Here is an 18,319-nt window from a genome sequence, read left to right as displayed (position 1 = left end):
TCAGTGTTAATTGGTTCAAAAATAGAGAAACTTAAAATTACATTTTCAAGTCATTTTTTTTAATTTCTAATTTCCTGCATAATTATGAGCAATACTGGCCGAATTGCAATTATTGAGCATAAGTAAAGTGAAAATTAGAGAAATGAAATACATTTTCTAATTCTCTCAAGTTAAAATCTGAGAATAGTCATCCGTACTATTTCGAAAATTTGTAATTAAATACGGGATGGTCCAATCCCTATTATTCGCTTATTAAAAAATTTGTTATGCTTTCTAAATCGCCATGAGACTGCAAAAATATCCAATGTCGTGGACAAAAACATGTGTAAAACTAATTCCGATTTAAAATATCCAATTCCAAAATAATTCCTACAATTTCAAATTACTTCTGACAGTTGTAAGAAATTCAACGTAATTCCTGCAATTAAAAACATATTTTTTCTCCCGAAATCTTGTTCAAGCACACCGAAAGATTGCCAATGAAGATCGAAAATTACGATACTTTTGCGATCTTCTTTATATTTATTTTGTGAAATTTCCCCAAACAACAACCAAATTATTCCCGTTTAAAGTGATTTAGTTCCATTTTTGAGTGAAAAATGCACTTTTTTCCGTTGAAACACGCCGGAGAACCATATTATGCCGTACATTAAAAAAAAACTGCAAATTTGTCGGGAATAAGTAAAAAAGGCAATAAAAAGTGCCTTAAATTATTGGAGAATTATTTAACTTTGATAGTACAAACAATCAAGCAAAACAAAAATTAGGCACCTCAAAATTTCTATCAAACTAAAATTATTCAAAAGGATTTTCCAAATTAATTTTATCTTCCTATCTTTGACAATTGCTTACATATTTCTTAAAAATCAATAAATCTCTTATCTTTATTAGGAACAGTTTTTACGTTCCTACGTAATTTCTTTACGTAATTTTAAAATTTTTATTAATTTTTTGGACATTACGTGTTCACAGCGTCCGTCTACTACGTAAAAAGTTAAAAAGTATTAATGATTTCAATAAAAACGGTCAAATTGCTGGTCACAGACCCAATTAATTGTATGCAGTAATAGCAAAAAAATTACTAGACCAATAAATAATTTTTGCCCGTTATGAGGCGTCCTTGCTCAGGACCGGAACCAAAAATTTGCGTCTTCGGAAGCAACATCGGGAGGGGACCCAGTGAAAGTACCTTGACATTGCCGAGTATATAAACTCTCAACTCCCCAATTCATTCATCAGTCAGTCGAACTGCATTAATCTTCCTTCATTTCATTTACACACAAAACCCAAGCCAGTGTACAATGAAGTCTTTTGTAAGTCAATCGAGTGTTATTATAATAACAAGTGCTTATTAATAATTTAATTCCAGGTATGCGTAGCACTCCTTTGCGCTTTTGCATCCGTAAATGCCGGCTTTTCGAGCAGTTACGGCGGCGGCGGCGGCCATGAGGAAGGCGGCTACGGAGGCGGTCACCACGACATTTCACACACTGTAGAAATCCACAAACCTGTCCCAGTTCCCGTCTACCAGCACGTCAGCGTGCCCATTCCGCACGCTGTCCCTGTGCCCGTCCCCAAGCCGGTGGCGGTGCCCGTGCCCCAGCCCTACCCCGTCCACGTGCACGTGCCCCAGCCGGTGGCGGTGCCCGTCATCAAAACCATCACCGTTCCCGTTGAGAAACCTGTACCTTTTAAGGTCGAAAAAGAGGTGCATTACCACGTGGAGAAACCGGTGCCTGTTCCAGTCGAAAAACACGTACAAATACCCATACCTAAGCCCGTCCCTGTTAAAGTGCCCGTCTACAAGACCATCTATCATCATAGCAAGCACTGATCCAAAAATGCAAGGCTGTTACTACCATCATCCTTCATCGTCATAGTCATTTCTCATTTGTTGTTGTTTGTTGTTTTGTTAATTTTTTTTTACTTAATTAAATAAGTTTTCTATAATACAAGTGTTTGATTTTTGCCACTCTCACCGTTTAGGTAAATTAGATCGGCGTGTGAGAGGAATTGATTCGGTTTTTAGTCCTTTTGTGACAAAAACTACTTTCTCCTGTAATTGCAAACAAGAGGAACAAATATGAACTTGTTGAATATTACGATTTATAGAGCATGACACACACTATTTTAAGATTAACTGGTTTCTAATACATTTTGTTCTAATTGGTCTTATCTCAAATTTTAAAACCGCTCTAAATAAATAATTAATTTGATTTTTAGCACATTATATGAGTGTTCAAAAAAATTTACTTCATTAATAATGGATTCTTATAGACTGTTTTGCCCTTTTAGAATCCTCTTGAGTTAAAAAAAGTACAAGAAAATGCAATATTCGATTTTGAAAAGTTTGATTTTCCCGATTTTCGGTAACCGAAGCATTTATCGAGCAATAATTCCGGAACTATTAGAAATAATCCTATGAAGTTTATTATCGTTGGAAAGCTTTTTTAATTAGCTATCTTTCTAAAAAAAGATCATTGTTCTCCGACTAATAGTTTTCGAGAAAATTGCAAGTAAAAGAAAAAAGTGGTCAAATCTTAAAAAATTCATAACTAAAAATCTATTGGGAATTTGGCAAATTTCTCGATGCCAATCGATTCCCCGAATCATTCTAGATAGTTTTACATCAAAATAGTTCTATATTTTCGACTAGGTTTGCCGTAATTGAAAAAAAAAAAATCGAAAACTACAGTAATTTAAATTTTGACTTTTTTCGGAATACATTAAAAAAATGCAAGTTGTAAAACAAAGCCAGCATCGGTTGTATTATTATTATAGTATAGACGACAAAAATAATGACCTGCAGTTAAAATTGCATAAGAGAATACACAACGTTTCGTACAATTTCCACTCAAGCCTCCCATATTTTATGAAATGGTAAAGCATTAGGTAATGCTTACTTCTGGTTCACTTCTTTATTAAAAAAAAAAATACTATTATTACACGGTTCTAACTCTTCAAATTTTCTCATTAAAAGAAAGTTAAAATTAGTAAAATGCATAATTTTTATTGCTCTCACTTTCACACATATTGTCACAAGATGTAAACTCACCTTATGTCACTCCTTATCTCATAAATCTTATCAATCAATGAATCGTAAATACGGAAACAATTCGTAATTAGAGGAAATGTAATTACTCAACTAACAATAAATTAATAACTTTCTACAACGAAAATATGCAAATAAATAATTGCCCGAAAACTCCCAACTCCAACACGAACCGATAAAAACCAAGTTTACACACTTTTCCTGTAGAAATTATGCAGCTGGCATAAAATGCGTACTCACATTACATCCACTTCCACCAAGTGAAACAAAAAAGTATAAATACGCCACTATCAACAATAAAAATTTAGTATCACTGCTGATTTCTCCAAAACAAACATGAAATTCCTCGTAAGTATTTCAACTAATTAATCGCAATTTTTCACCCAGATTTAGATTGTTTTAACTGTGATTTACACCACCGCCCATGGTGGCATCATCACCCATGACCATGAAAGGGCCCATTCCTACCAAAACATCCACATGGAGCACTTCCACGCTGTCCCAACTTACATAAAGAAAGAGCACAGTCATTTGCTACAACACCCAATTTCCATCGGTACCAGCTCATCAAAGGTGGAAGTCCACCATGGAGATAAACACGACCATGGCTATGCTTTCGCAAACGCCGAAAATAATATTCATGGGCACGCGGCATTTCAAGATTTCGGTTTAACAGATGGTAAAATTTCTAATCAATAAAACGCGCTTGCTTTCTTCTCATTTATATTTGGTCTTATAGGACATGATGCTGTCGGTACTTACCAAGTCCACGACCTCGAACACTTTTCCGGGCTTGGCGATTCCGGACACGTCCCGGAGTCGGACCGTTGAGCTCACTTTCATTCTAATTTATTAACTTATTTGCGTTACGAGTGAAACTGTTGTTGGTTTTTAATAAATATTCTTTGATTTACCCAACTTTTTATTTTTTATTTTATCTACGGGATGAGTCCGTTTAAAGAATTTTTATTAAATCTCAAAAAATTTTAAAATTAAAATTAACTGATTAACTTGATTACGTATTAGTTTTTGATGTATGGTAAAAATATACTTTTAATGGACTCAGACTGTAGAAGAAATGAATGGAAATGTGTGCAAAAGGACAGGAGTTGGTTGCGTTGGAAGCGGATTTTGTTGCAGGTTTCATTTGAAATCCAATATAGTTTCGTCAATTTTTTATTTAGAAATCAGTCTTTTGCTTCAGTTTTTGCCATTTTGGCAAACTTGTATCACACATAGACAATCACAACATGCACAATTCCACGATTTGACAAAATTTTTCCAAAAATTTTGCATGTAAAGTAGTTTTAGTTTATCAAACTAACTTGTCAAAACAACCACAAACACAAATTTTGACTATATTTTGTTTTAGAATGTAAAGTAGTATTTGACGACTTAAAAGCGAAATCATTAAAAGTATAATTATGCAGTCTTAAAGTAGGAAAAACCCTTAAAATATCAAATAATTTCATTTCAACAAAAAAATCACAATAAAACATTTCGCTATATAACGAGAATAAAACACTAATAAAATCATGATAAATAGTATAAATCTGCCAGCAGTTAATACGACTCTAACACTCAAAGCTAAAAAAGTATAAATTAGTCAAATGTAGGCCGACAGTACGAATAAAAAATAATAATAATCACAACTAAATCTTGCAATATTAAGGCCCAAGTGCATGTTCCATCATTTGCAAACATAGAGATTCTAAACTATTTTCGATATCGGTATTTTTTAACTTTTTATTTCGATCGCTTTCGCTATCTTCGAAACGTACGTGAAACTGACTATTATTATTATTGCTGTTGCTGCTCTTCTCCGATGAAGAATGATGATTTTTAAACATTTCCACACTTTTTGCGACAGGATATAAATCTTTACGAAACGTTACACTACCAACTGAATGTCTGTGTGGATTTATCGTGGTGCTGTTTTTTACATTCGGATACGATGAACTTTTTTGCGTATGGACCTCCTGAGTGAAAGCTGCCAGGGGCATTTTGCACTGCCACCCGGACCTGCACAACACACAAAAATTAACACCAACTATTACACCACCACCGCAAAAATTAAAACAATAAATATTATTTCTGGTTTTTGATCGCAATTTCGACGAAAAATAAACGTTGAGATCAAAATAATACATTATAAAATTGCCACACCCGCCACTGGTTTGAATGAATTCTGTTCGTTACCAAACCAACTATTACTTTTTGTCATAGTTACGACACGTTGCTACGCCAACAAGCACATGTGCGACTGGTCAAGTGTACTTACCTCGAATTATTACTTTGCATTTTTTGTGTGTAGACTGGCACATGATTGCCTTTGGTCAATTGTCCTTTCCACATATTCAGCCTTCGTTTTTGCTCGTCACTGAAGGCTTCTAAGGCATCCGAACGTTCACAAAGATTCACAAAAAGCATCAAACATTCATCCGATGGTTGTCTCAGCATTAAGAGTTGAGTGCACACTATTGGGAAAAAATTAATTGTGATATTTTAATACATTCAATTGTTACCCACCTTTTCCCATGACTTTGACAAATTGTGAGGGTAAATCCTCCCCACATGTGACTTGCAACGGTGTTTGTAAAACCCCTTTGAGTTTCTTTAAAGCCGAATTAAGATCACCTCCGTTCATAACTTCAGTCTCAAGTTCAGTCAACATTGTACTACGTTCCTTAAGTTTAGCAATACTTAGTAATAATTTGTGTCTGGCCCCTTTGGTAATACCGATCGTTTGTAGCGACTCGTCGGACAAGTCCAGCATTTGCTGGTAGGTGAGATTGTGGAAAACCCAACTGTATTTATGCAGTCTTAACGATTTCAGCCACGATAAAATGCTCTTCATTACGGGTAAATTACTCAAAATTTGCAAGTCCTGAAGACGTGTCTCCGAACTGCTCGATTGGAGCGTTGCAAGGTTCAAAAGCAACGTTTTGTCGTTCGACAGTGAATAACTTCGCGGTTTTGGCGGTGGTTGCGAGAGATTTTCCTGAGACGACCAAACCTCTCTCAAACTTTCATGCGAGCTGGTTTGGGTCGTTGCAGGAGTTAGACTATTCGAGCGTCGGTTCCCGCGCCCCAAGTCTGTGTTTTCGGGACTTGAGGACTCATCACTGGACTCATTCACCGGCGAGTGTATAAAATTCTCCGGGCTCACCCGATTCAAGACCTGCTTGAGCAAGTGCTTGAAACTCTTCTTGTCCTCCTTATCGAACGCCGGGTGTATGAAGACGTACGACATGATCTCCACACACTCGTTGTAGATCTTGCACGGTGGGGCGATGAATTCGGACAGAACGCGTCTTATTGTCACCAAGTACGAGTTGGCAGCCTCCTTGTTCCCCGGTTTGAGCAACGGTAGGTGTGTTAGGAGCAGGCTGAGGGCGTTTTGCGGGTGTTCCATTAAAAGTCGTGCCACGAAAACGGAATTGTTGGCGTTACGTTCGAGGACTTGTGCTTCGGGGCTGTTGGCAGCGGCAATGCACTGCTCTAAGGCATGTTGCAGGAAACGGGCGTTCGCGAAAGGAAGTCCGGTCATTAGATAGTAGAGAGCGACGGTGCGTTCGCAACTGTCCCATTTGTGGAATTTTAAACGGATTTCGTGTAATTGCTCGCAGAATTCGGAAAAATCGCGCATTTGTGGTGAGGACTCCATTGTAAAAACTGGAGACAAAAAACACAATCGGGACGATTTTTTTTAGAGGGGAAATTGTTACTTACAAGACTTGGTGCTACTTTATCATCACTTTGGGCACTTAATTTAGCTGGGAGTGATTCATTTACATTAAAAATACCGATTGTGGGGTCAGTCTTTACGTTCGTACACACCCAACAAGAATGAAGATAGCAGCTGTCAGAAAAACAGGGCGCGAAAAAGTCACTAAAAAAGGCGGCAAAAAAATTCAAACGATTTGATTAAATTGCTTCAACCTTCTCACTCGGCTAAATTGTACTGGAAAAACATGATCAAGACACAAAATCAATTTTCTATAAACGCTAACGCCAAAATTCATACGTGGTAATTTACCAATTTATGTTGGCAACTCCGCTTTTACCTTCAAATGTTATCAAACGCCAGGACAATAAAACACAAAATACAAAAGAAACGCATTTATTAAGGCAAATAACATATTACGGTCTTAAAAATAGCGACCAATCGGCCAAACTACAGCAAAATAATTGTCTAATATCAAAAACTTAGAAACTTTGAGCAGCCATATCGTCTGCACTAATTCCCAACATCGCCAAATCCTCACTGGGGTCATTTGGCGGCAACGGGGGCGGTTGCAAGGGCATGGTATGCGCCAATGGAATATCATCAGGGGGCGGCGGTTGTGGCGGCTCCTCCTGACACTGTGAATAGTCATACATTTGCGAATACATCGCACTATAATCGGAATAATATTGATTCATCATCATCTGACTCGGATCCTCATACATCTCCTCTTCTTTCTCCGGACTCTTTTTATCGTCAATTTCACTCGATCCAATTTTCGGAGCTGGTGGTGCTTTCGGTGGTTTATCTTCGCTAATTTTCGGAGGTGCTGGAGGATCAGGCTGTGAGACACTCGGTGGAGGTGGTGCCGAAATCGGGGGATAACTCGAAAGTTTGGGAAAACACACAACATCGGGTTGTGGAAGGAATGCACGTGCTAGGTTTCCAGGCTGGAAACGGGTAACTCTCGGAAGATCGTAATCCTCCTTCTTGATTTCTTTCTCCACTTTTTCCTCCACTTTCTTGTTTTTGAAAAGTGGCATTCGGCCAATGAACGGTAAACGTTTCGTGGGCGGACCTGAGGGCTTCTTTGACTCATTCTGGCGACGCTCTTCGCTTCGACTGCGACTTCTGGGGCGCTCTTGACTCTCTCGTCCGTTCTCACGACTGTTCTTCCTTTCCCTAAATTACCAGTTTTATCCAATTGTTAACTGCCTCAAAAACGTTTGCTTAAACTGTCGAAACGGGCTAAACCGCACAAAACTGTTCAAATAACGAACATTTTGGAAAGTTTATTTAAACTTTCGAAATGGGCATAATTAACAATTTTGTTAAAAAAAAATCCGAGCTAAAACGCACAAAACAATACGAAATAACCAACATTTTGGTCAAATTTGGAGGTAAAAATAGGTCACAAATTGCTTTTAATTCGTTCGAACAAAAGTTTCGCAGAAAAATATACAAAAAAATTTCGATCAAATGGCATAAAAACGCGTTTAGAAGCAAAAATCACAGTATTTTATCATTACCTGGTCTCCTCCTTGCTTGGTGTCTCTCTCCTCTCCTTCGATTGTCTTTGTTGTGGTGGTTGTGGGGGTTTTTCTGGGGGCCTTTCAGGGCTAGGAGACGGCGTCTTCCTCTTCCTGTAATTCTCCCGATCTTTCGGTTTGAACCTCACTTGATTGCGATCTTTGTCCCTTATTCTCTCATACTCCTCTCGATCTCTTTCACGCCGTTCCCTTTCGTAGCGTTCTTTAGCTTCTTGTTCTTCCCTTGATTTTCTCTCTTTTAATTCGCGTTCTTCTCGTTCCTTCTCACGTTGTTTCTTTTCCATTTCGGCATATTTTGCTCTTTCCAATTCTTGCTTTTGCTTCATTCTATCTTTTAAATTATCAAGTAAGACTTTTTCTTTTTCTTGAGGTTCGCTCACTGTCATCCATTGATTTATCAAATTATCTTCCGGTTGTTCTCTCTTTTGTGCTTCTTTACTTTTTTGCATTTCTTCCTTTTTTTTATGTTGATCGACTAAACGCTCCAACATTTCCCATTTACCGCTTAAATCCTCATTCATTATTGATTGGACTTTCATGTTACGCATCACAACTCGAATACTTTTCGATTTATCGTTATTTTCTTCTTCTTCCGATGAGGAATCGGATGAACTTGAACTACTACTCGTATCACTGGAATGCTTCCTACGTTTCTTTGAACGTTTCTTCTTTTTCTTGTCTTTACTACTCGATTCCATTGATGATCTTTTATTTCGATGTTTCTTCTTCTTTTTATCGGAATCTGAATCGGAAGAACGACCACGTCTCTCGTTACGAGCCATTGCTTTTTCGCGATCTTTTAACCACTCAATTTCCCAATGTGGATTTTGTTCGACGAAATTCTAAATTAAATATTAGTAAACTTACAAAACACGCACACACGAAAACTCACCGCATAATTTTGAAAATGGGCTTGTGATTTTAAATGATGTGAAGCACAATGTAAATCACCAATCCATGTATCGCAAAGTTTGCAATACCAAGCTGGAGCCGAAATAAAAAATTGCAATCCTCGAATTGGAATTCTTTTCTTGGGAGCTCCTTCATAGCAAGGAAGTTCCGGTTCTGGTGGTAATTTATGCCATGGTGTATTATCACCAACGTCGTTCTCTTGTATGTTATTACGATGTTTATCGCTTTGTAAATGTAAGAGAAAATCTTTGGCCGTTTTAGGAAATTCATCACACATTCGACACCAATGCAATTCCGGATCGTAATGCATGTAATTATATTTGATTGCAGGATCAACCGAATCGGATTTCACATGATTTTTATGATGGGTTTTCGGTGATTCATCTAGTTGAGCTTCAAGATCCGAAATTTTCGAACCGTCTTTGATAATACTCGACAACATCTCAATGACATTATGTATTGCTTTCATTTTTGTTTGAATTTCGTCCTGAAACGAAAAACTCAAATTGGAAAATTGTATTAAAGTGGACGCAATCTCAAACAGAATACATACTGCTGGTGTACATCCTGCGAATGAATTCGGTTGATTTTTTTTAACTAATTTAGCTATGAAACAAAATAGTACGTCCAATGCTTACCTAGAAGCAATTCCATGCCAAATGAATGTAAATTATACGCTCATAAAATGAACTCAACAAAATATAACAACTTTTCCCCTTGTTCAAATAAAAAAGCACATTTCTGGCTGCAAAAACATTATTAAACATTTGATAAATGTGAAAACAACAATTTTCGTCACAATTATGGCAATTTTCAGGCTTGTTATAGCGAAAGCTTGACTAAAACCGGGTTAAATCAAATATAACAAGAGAAAATAAGGCTTGTTTTGCCAAAATTCCGTAAATAAAACACACTAATTTAGGTAGAAAATTATGTTATCTGGCATTTTTTTGAGGTAAAAACTTACATATTTCAAGAAAATTTCTGCAAATAACAGAACAAAGTTTTGGCATGAAATAACCCCTCGGATGTTTGAAACAGTTGATTGTATTTACCTGTAATTTAACATTTTCCTTCAAAATCAACTCCATGTCACGCTGTGAGGAATTTTCCGACATAATTTCATGTTTTTGGTTGCGAAGAAGTTCAAGTTCTCTTCGTAAAACGCGCGCTTTTCGCACATATTCTTCACGTTGTTTAATCAATTGGGCGTTCTGTGCTTTTCTTTCTTGTGCCACACCTATAAAAAAACCCAAGTCAAAAATTGTTACACAACGAAAATACAAATCATTTTGTAACCATTGGTTGATAAATATCGTTGATCCTGTCTTTACTCTGTTATAATCCGGCCTACGAAAATACATTATTAAAGACGTAACATTATACAAAAAAATACAAACCATGATTCACATAATAACATAGTAAAGCTTGTGCAAGTTGCTTTAATTAAAACTGTGATTAAAGCATCTTGCCTAACAAAAAATTGTACAATTTTTAATGGTAAAGTGAGGTATAAATTCATTGTCGTTGCACTAACCTTCGTCTTCGTTTTTGCCGTCAAAGGTAGTGCTTGAAGCTTGGGCTGGAACGTTGTTATGGTAGCCCCCAACCGGTGCCCAATTGTTTTGCGGGTATTCCTCACCTGGAGGCACTGGCTGAACATTCTAAAGTAAAACAATAATGAAATTTGTGACGTTAGTGACACCCTTACACACACTTACTGTCACCTTAATACTTCCATTTTGTGCAAACTAATTTACTTTAATTTTTACTTAAATAACCTCAGATGATTTTTGTTGATTTTCTGTAAAATTGGTGTCTTGTGAAATGTGCTCGACACAAACTTAACAGTAACTAAACGAAACGCGCCTTGTGACCACTTACCGTGTTCATGTACTGGCTTTGAGGGTACCCCTCATATCCGTAATTTGAATTGTAGCTCTGCTGGTACTGGGGGTAGGTACTTTGGTACCCTTGCCCCGAGTACTGATTCTATAATTATTCACAAATTAGTCGGCGAAAAGCCAGAAAACACCGCACTCACGTTATTATTGTACATGGCGTAACGTGGCTCCGACAACAAACTCGTAAAAAATTTCTTGTTGATAATGATTTTCGGTGTAACCCTTACTTTGCCATTTCTCGCTGGTCGCAAGTGTTCGTCATTTACTCTGCAACCATCAACCATAATTGTAATAAATCACATCTGAAATTTGGCACATTCAAAAAAACCGCCTTTTACAGGAGCGAAAGACGCCATGACGCCTCGACGTTTTTGCACGCAAAAATCGCCTTCTGATCACCGTGCAAGCGGAAAAAACTCGTTCCAATCTGTTACTGAACCAATTCCAGATTTGCGTCACCACTTTATCCGCATTTAGAAGGTTTTTGTTAAAACTTACCGAATAAAACACTAAACACAACTCACTCCACCTTGCGTGGTTGTGACTGAGATTACGCAGCCTGTAGGTGGCAGCACGGGGCGGACGTGGCTACAGTTACAGTTAAATAGTCTATTTTAACTTTGTAACTCTGATTATTATGCCTATGCATTTTTTTTTTCAAAATACACATATTAGACTACTCAGTTACGCCAAAAAAAAAAACTTAGTTTTGCTCGAAAAGCAATGATTTTCCGCACTAGGTCAATAAAAACACGAAACTGGTAAAAGTAGTACTGTATTTCATTTAACAAAAATTACAAAACGTTAAGTCTATTCCTTAAACACTGCAGGGCATGAATAGAGTTGGTAAAAGTCTTGGGTTTGTGTTTGAGTTCAAACCCCCAGTCTGGCGTCATTGAAGGCAAGGGCAGGTCTTTGTACGGCACAAAAAACGACTGAAATTTGATAATAACTTTGCTGTTCATTTTCGCTTTGCGCTCGCAAAGTTCACAAATCCGCCTCATTTTGTGCTTAAAATTGCCACTTGAAACGATGAAATTTTTGTATTCTTCGTTGTGTGCAAACATCCAAAATAAAGTACAAAGTGTGGGAAACAAGGCCGTTTCCTTATCACACGAATGCAACATCACAGATAATAATTTCTCGATTAATTGCGGAATCCAGGTTGCACTTCGAGTCGGTTCAAATCGATAGAAATTGATCAGAATCGAACAAGCCAGTGTTGAAACCTCCATTTCGGCTGGCGACCGATTCGTTACGATTATAGTCTCATAAAGGGGGCGCGCTAACACCTCTCCCAACTTCCGACAGAACTTCTTACACCGACTTGTCCCGAATTCTAAAAAATTTCAGGAAAAATTAAAGGAAAAAAATTGGTTGCACAAAAACCCTTACCCAAATCCTTCAAAACTCGAAGCAGTTCCCCAACTGTTAATTTCCCGCTACTCAACTCTTGAACGGCTTTCTGGCATCGTGACCCGACTGTATTTTGAGGCTCAGCCGAGGCATTAGCTTTCTTCAACCTCTCATAAATCCTCAACACTTCAGGCCCTTGAGCTAACTGCGTTTTGTACCTCCTCCAAAAAGCCTGAATTTTAGTCGCAGCTGCGTTTTCCCGCCGTTGGGCGATTGCTTCCGGTGTTAAAAATTTGGCAAACTTTCGACGCACTAAAAGCCCTCTCACGTACTTCTGTATAATGACACTTGCTGCGTCTTTCTTTTTATTTTCCAACACTAGTCGCTTTCGGCACTGTCTTTGAATTGCAATCACGCTTTGTTTCAAACGGTGATACTTGTTTCTTTCACGCCGCATTTCGAGTTCGGCTCTCCATTTTGTTTGAATAACAACGGTGGCTTTTTTCAAGCTGATAAAATTGTTGCGATCGCTTTCGCGAGCAAGGTTTGCTCGAAAACGTCTCTGAATAACAATAATTGCACTTTTCAAAGCCTGGAAATTTGCAACTTGGCGCCTCGTTTCCAACTTCTCCCTCCATCTTCTCTGAACAAAAACTGTGACTCGTTTCAACTCTTCGAAATTATTTCTTGTAATTTTCGCCAATTGATTCGCTCTAAAACGCCTTTGAATCAGTAAAACGGCTTTCTTCAATGCTTCAAATTGCAAAACTGCGTTTCTCGCTGCCAATTTAGCCCTCCACTTGAATTGAACAAAAGCAACAGTCCGTCTCAAATTACGATATTCAATCATTGTTTTTCTCAATCTCCACTTGCGTTGAATCAGAATTGCGGATTTCTTGAGCAAATTAAAACGATCCCTTTGCAATTTTCCAGCCTTATTCGCCCTAAAACGCCTCTGGATCACAATAACACTTTTCTTCAAATTGGTAAAATTGTTTCGATCGCTTTCGCGAGCAAGATTTGCTCTAAAACGCCTCTGAATGCAAATTGTAGCCAATTTCAGATTTTGGTATTTTTCCAATTCAATCCTCATCAATAAAGTTGCTCGCCAACGTTGTTGAATTAAAACCGTAGCTTTCCGCAAAATCTGATATTTTCTCGCCTCCAATTTGGCTCTGAAACGTCGTTGAATCACAACAGTTGCACTTTTTAAAGCCTGGAAATTGGCAATTTGGCGCCGCGTTTCCAACTTTTCTCTCCATCTTCTCTGAACCAAAACTGTTACACGTTTCAACTCTTCGAAATTGTTCCTTGCAATTTTCGCCAACTGATTCGCTCTAAAACGCCTTTGAATCACTAAAACGGCTTTCTTCAATTCTTCAAATTGCAAAACTGCGTTTCTCGCAGCTAATTTAGCCTTCCATTTGATTTGAACAAAAACAACAGTCCGTCTCAAATTACGATATTCAATCATTGTTTTTCTCAATCTCCACTTGCGCTGAATCAAAATTGTGGCTTCCTTGAGTGTATTAAAACGATCCCTTTGCAATTTTCCAGCTTTATTCGCTCTAAAACGTCTCTGGATCACAATAACACTTTTCTTCAAGTTGATAAAATTGTTGCGATCGCTTTCGCGAGCAAGATTTGCTCTAAAACGCCTCTGAATGCAAACAGTCACAGCTTTCAGATTTTGATATTTTTCCAATTGGATCCTCATTAATAAAATGGCCCTCCAACGTTTCTGAATCGAAATGGTCGCATTTTTCAAAGTCTGATATTTTCTCGCCTCCAATTTCGCTCTGAAACGTCTTTGAATGACAACAGTTGCATTTTTCAAAGCCTGGAAATTGGCAATTTGGCGCCGCATTTCCAACTTTTCTCTCCATTTTCTCTGAACAAAAACAGTTACACGTTTCAACTCTTCGAAATTGTTCCTTGCAATTTTCGCCAACTGATTCGCTCTAAAACGCCTTTGAATCACTAAAACGGCTTTCTTCAATTCTTCAAATTGCAAAACTGCGTTTCTCGTAGCTAATTTAGCCCTCCATTTCATTTGAAGAAAAACAACAGTCCGTCTCAAATTACGATATTCAATCATTTTTTTTCTCAATCTCCACTGGCGTTGAATCAAAATTGCGGCTTTTCTGAGCGAATTAAAGCGTTCCTTTTGTAATTTTGCGACTTTGTTGGCCCGAAAACGTCTCTGAATTACAATAGTATTTGTTTTCAACATTTCAAACTCTTTCTTCGAACGAATCATTGCAATTTTAGCCCTCCACTGTCTTTGGACGAAAATCGTAGCCTTTTTAAGCGCTTGGTACCGCCATTTCACCTGAACAAAAATCACAGCTCGTTTCAATCTATTAAACTGGTCCCTTGCTAGTTTCATGCGAACGTAACTTTGTACAAAAATCGTTGCATTCCGCAACATTAAAAACATCCTTCTGGCTTGTCTCCTTCTAAATTCTCTCTGAGCCACAATTGTGGCCCATCGTAAGTTCTTAAACCTTTCGTAAAGTAATTTCGTTCTAAAACGCCTCTGGATAACAATAGCTGCGTTTTTCATTTCCATGAAAAGTTTCCGTTCACATTTCGCTCTCCAACACCTTTGCACAAAAATCGCAGCTTGTTTCAACCGCTTGAAAGCTCTAAACTGTAACTTTGCCCTAACGCGACTTTGGACCCATTTAACTGTCTCCTTCAAAATTTGATAATTGTACAATTGTTGCCTCATTGCCAATTTCGCTCGCCACAGTCTTTGTACAAAAACAACACTTTTGTGTAATAATTTGGCCCGAAATCGTCTCTGAATCAAAATCGTAGCCTCACGTAAAACTTGGTATTGTGTTCTTTGGTTTCGCATAGCTAAAGTTGCCCGCCAACGTCTCTGAATGATTAAAACAGCTCTCTCCTGTTTTTCAGCTTTGAAAAACTTTAGCATATTTTGTAATTTTTCGTAGCGACGTTTGGCCAAAAACATACGAACGTAACGTTGGATTGTGATAGCTGCTGCATTTTTTGTTTCACGAATTAATTTCAATTCGTTTCGTTTTTTCACAATTGTGTCGCTTCGCCACCAGTTTGTTATCAATGTCACACTTTTAGCCATTAGGGGCGTTTGCAATTTGTGAATAATTTGCCACAAAAACGATAGAGTTTTCTCTTTGTGACCGTTGACTATGTCACTTGGTGTAATGTCGTAGAGAATTTCGAAACCCGAACGTTGCAAAGCCTCAAACACGATTTTCATGTTGTGGATTTTTTGCAATCGTGAGACTGTTGGAACACGCAGTTTTTCACTCAAATTATTTTGCAATAGAATAATTTCCATGACTCGTGTTAGTCTAACACCGTCACGTAAATCAACCCCGAGACACTTAACAGCGTAATCAAACTCATTCAAATAGCTCTGCTTATGTACCAAAGTGTATTGAAAGTGTTTCAAATATTTGGTAATATCGCCCATTGACGAAACCGTATCACGGGCAAAAGTCGTAAGAGCCGTTTGGCTCTCTTTAATTGGTGCGTTTTTACAAAACAAACACGGATCATGTGCTATCAATTTCTTGCTTTTGGCCCGGTCTAGGAAAAAAACCAACGCCAGGAATTTCTTCAAAATGAATTGTTTGATCTCCGATTTGTATTTCTCAGAATGGACGGAACGGTGTTTCTTTAATAAAACCGGGTCCCGCATAAAACGCTCCCAAAGGAAGCGAGTCAAGCCCCTAACATCCGAATTCGAATTTAGGGGAATCACCCGTCCGTAAATCGTCTCCAAACCAATGCGCAACCACAGAGGATTATAACTCAAAATCACTTGCATAACATCGGCCTGCAAACGCAAATCTAGATGTACATCACGGTCTTTCCGCAACGCAAGTTTGCCACAATCAATAATCGCGCCAACTTTAATCAAAACGTTTTGAATTTCGTTTGTTTGGTACAACGCCTTAGCGGCTCTCCTTAACGCGTTTAGTTTAGCATTGTTGTGAAACCGTTGCGAGACAATTTCCCTGGTCGGTGCCACTTCGATTTCTTTCTCCATACAACTTCGCCACAATTTGGCTACGTCTAAGGGATGACTTTGCGCATTTGAATCAAGATCCAAAGGTGGTGTTAAAACAGCATTGAGCCACTTTTTGAAATTCTCCTCTTGACCCTCTAACCACGTTACAACTTCCGGTTCGAAAACAACAATATTGCGTTGTTTGGCCCATTCTTGGGGGAATCCCAGATTTGGGCGTTTCGGTGATGTCACTTGAAACGTAACGTCGCTTTTACGCTTCAAGGGTGTGGCTTTCGGTTCGGTTTCTTCCCGAATTGTGACTAGATTTGTGTGATGGCATGACCACAAATCTGCCTCAATGGTCATTTTCACTCCGTTGCCGACAAGACTATCAAGGCGGCATTTTTTCGAAAAACTTGACGGTGAATTATCGGAAATGTCCGATTTGGTGTACGTTTCCGAGCTTAGGTTTTTAACATACGTTTCGCTACTCAGGTTTTTTACAATTTCGAAAGTTGTGTCGTTGAATAAAGTTTTAGGTTTGCATGTTAGAAGAAAATTATCAGTGTTATCGATCGATTTTTCGTCGGTTGAGCAACGTTCTGGATTGAAATCGATTTGATTCGATGGTGTTAATAAAAACGACGTTGATTGTAATCGACGTTCAAATGAAACGCTTGGTGATTTTACCACCGTTATGTTTTCTAAACTGTCGTCAAAAATCTCGGGGATGTTTTGATTTACGGTATAAGTATCTCGTCGTGTTTCAATTTTCGGAGATAAATTGAAATTTTCTTTACCGTTGAATTCACTTTCTGGAGGATTTACGGTAAATGTTGGCATGTTTGTAATGTTTGGGAGGATTGCTCGCTTTTGTGGCGATTTTCGCTTAAAGTTTTGGACCGGTGAAGTGTTTTTCTTGGCCACAAAGCGAGGGAAACGTTTCTGGGTCCCTTTCTTGCTTTTCTAAACCACAAAAAATATTGATAGTTTAGAAAATTAATTTCTTTAATGTGCTATACAAATAATAAAACATGGAGGTGTTATGACAATCAGCACTGCCATTCAACAAAAACAATCAAAGCCTACTCTAATCATAAAAACAAATGATCACACTGTATCTTTACTTACGGTCAAAGTGGCTGCTTTAAGAACGATGGGAACGTTTCGGCACGTCCCTACATCATCAGTAACACACAAATTGAACCTCCAAGCCCCTTCACAGGTGGGGGTCCAAACAAGTTCAAGTGTTTCCTCACTCTGGGCATCTATCCTACAGCCACCCCAACTCAAACTAAAATGAAGTTCTTCCGGAATTGTAATTCTCGCAATCAGCTGAAAAAATGGCTCAAATCCTGCCCTTAGAAACGAACAAACCTACTTCTTTTGCATGTCCTGTCGGATTTTTAATGACCAGATTTTGAGTGGCCGTTTGACCAATTTTAACATTTTCGAAACAAATTTTCGGATTTGGGGTGAAAGGGGCCAGTGATAAAACGGCATTATCTGGCTCGAGTTCCGGCTTTGGTTTTTTGGATTGTTGTCTAACAGGGGGCGAAAACTAAAGTTTGGTTAAGTAACTGACGTCCACTCAGAAATGATAAAACACAACTTACTTGCAAAAACATAGTCACAGGTTAAAATTATCAACATTAAAATAACACACAACAATGTTGGAGGCGATAAAACAGTTTCTTAAAAACTCTGTACTTGAGATGAGTTTTTTGATTCAAATGATAAACCGTCAACTTTCGCTCGACCAATAGAAATGGACGTGTTCTGTTGGTTGCCGGGATTGGAAGTTGGCAATCA

At 38.1% G+C, this 18,319-nt stretch overlaps 5 protein-coding genes across 9 annotated transcripts; 2 read left to right on the top strand and 3 right to left on the bottom strand.

Moving 5' to 3' along the window:
- Positions 1–1,160: 1,160 nt before the first annotated feature.
- On the top strand, positions 1,161–1,955 carry LOC658418 (zinc finger protein 512B). The gene is made up of 2 exons (XM_971190.5): positions 1,161–1,313; positions 1,370–1,955. The coding sequence occupies exons 1-2, from the start codon at positions 1,302–1,304 to the stop codon at positions 1,832–1,834; spliced, it is 477 nt and encodes a 158-aa protein (XP_976283.1). The 5' UTR covers positions 1,161–1,301; the 3' UTR covers positions 1,835–1,955.
- Positions 1,956–3,252: 1,297 nt separating this feature from the next.
- On the top strand, positions 3,253–3,965 carry LOC103312521 (uncharacterized protein). Its single transcript, XM_008193342.3, has 3 exons — positions 3,253–3,400; positions 3,446–3,731; positions 3,792–3,965. Exons 1-3 carry the CDS (start codon positions 3,389–3,391, stop codon positions 3,881–3,883), a joined length of 390 nt encoding a protein of 129 aa, XP_008191564.1. The 5' UTR covers positions 3,253–3,388; the 3' UTR covers positions 3,884–3,965.
- A 247-nt stretch (positions 3,966–4,212) lies between these two features.
- smg (smaug) lies at positions 4,213–6,962 on the bottom strand. The gene is made up of 4 exons (XM_964951.4): positions 6,785–6,962; positions 5,582–6,727; positions 5,334–5,529; positions 4,213–5,074 (listed from the first exon to the last, which is right to left on the bottom strand). Exons 2-4 carry the CDS (start codon positions 6,717–6,719, stop codon positions 4,720–4,722), a joined length of 1,689 nt encoding a protein of 562 aa, XP_970044.2. The 5' UTR covers positions 6,720–6,727; positions 6,785–6,962; the 3' UTR covers positions 4,213–4,719.
- A 197-nt stretch (positions 6,963–7,159) lies between these two features.
- LOC658657 (zinc finger matrin-type protein CG9776) lies at positions 7,160–11,749 on the bottom strand. Of its 5 annotated transcripts, none has more exons than XM_064358786.1 (8): positions 11,644–11,749; positions 11,286–11,412; positions 11,126–11,233; positions 10,779–10,905; positions 10,297–10,481; positions 9,222–9,728; positions 8,309–9,171; positions 7,160–7,961 (listed from the first exon to the last, which is right to left on the bottom strand). In XM_064358786.1, the coding sequence occupies exons 2-8, from the start codon at positions 11,298–11,300 to the stop codon at positions 7,262–7,264; spliced, it is 2,505 nt and encodes an 834-aa protein (XP_064214856.1). In that variant the 5' UTR covers positions 11,301–11,412; positions 11,644–11,749; the 3' UTR covers positions 7,160–7,261. The 5 variants fall into 5 exon arrangements, with proteins under 5 accessions (XP_064214856.1, XP_008191566.1, XP_064214857.1 ...); XM_008193344.3 differs by having other exon boundaries at positions 11,286–11,447; positions 11,644–11,736; XM_064358787.1 differs by having other exon boundaries at positions 10,541–11,233; positions 11,286–11,447; positions 11,644–11,735.
- Positions 11,750–11,904: 155 nt separating this feature from the next.
- On the bottom strand, positions 11,905–18,267 carry asp (abnormal spindle). Its single transcript, XM_965083.4, has 5 exons — positions 18,124–18,267; positions 17,889–18,068; positions 17,639–17,842; positions 12,541–17,473; positions 11,905–12,484 (listed from the first exon to the last, which is right to left on the bottom strand). The coding sequence occupies exons 1-5, from the start codon at positions 18,133–18,135 to the stop codon at positions 11,940–11,942; spliced, it is 5,874 nt and encodes a 1,957-aa protein (XP_970176.1). The 5' UTR covers positions 18,136–18,267; the 3' UTR covers positions 11,905–11,939.
- Positions 18,268–18,319: the final 52 nt, after the last annotated feature.

Source organism: Tribolium castaneum, chromosome 9 (assembly GCF_031307605.1).
Source record: "Tribolium castaneum strain GA2 chromosome 9, icTriCast1.1, whole genome shotgun sequence".
In the NCBI taxonomy this organism is placed as follows: Eukaryota; Metazoa; Arthropoda; class Insecta; order Coleoptera; family Tenebrionidae; genus Tribolium; species Tribolium castaneum.
This window is presented reverse-complemented; position numbering and strand designations above follow the sequence as displayed.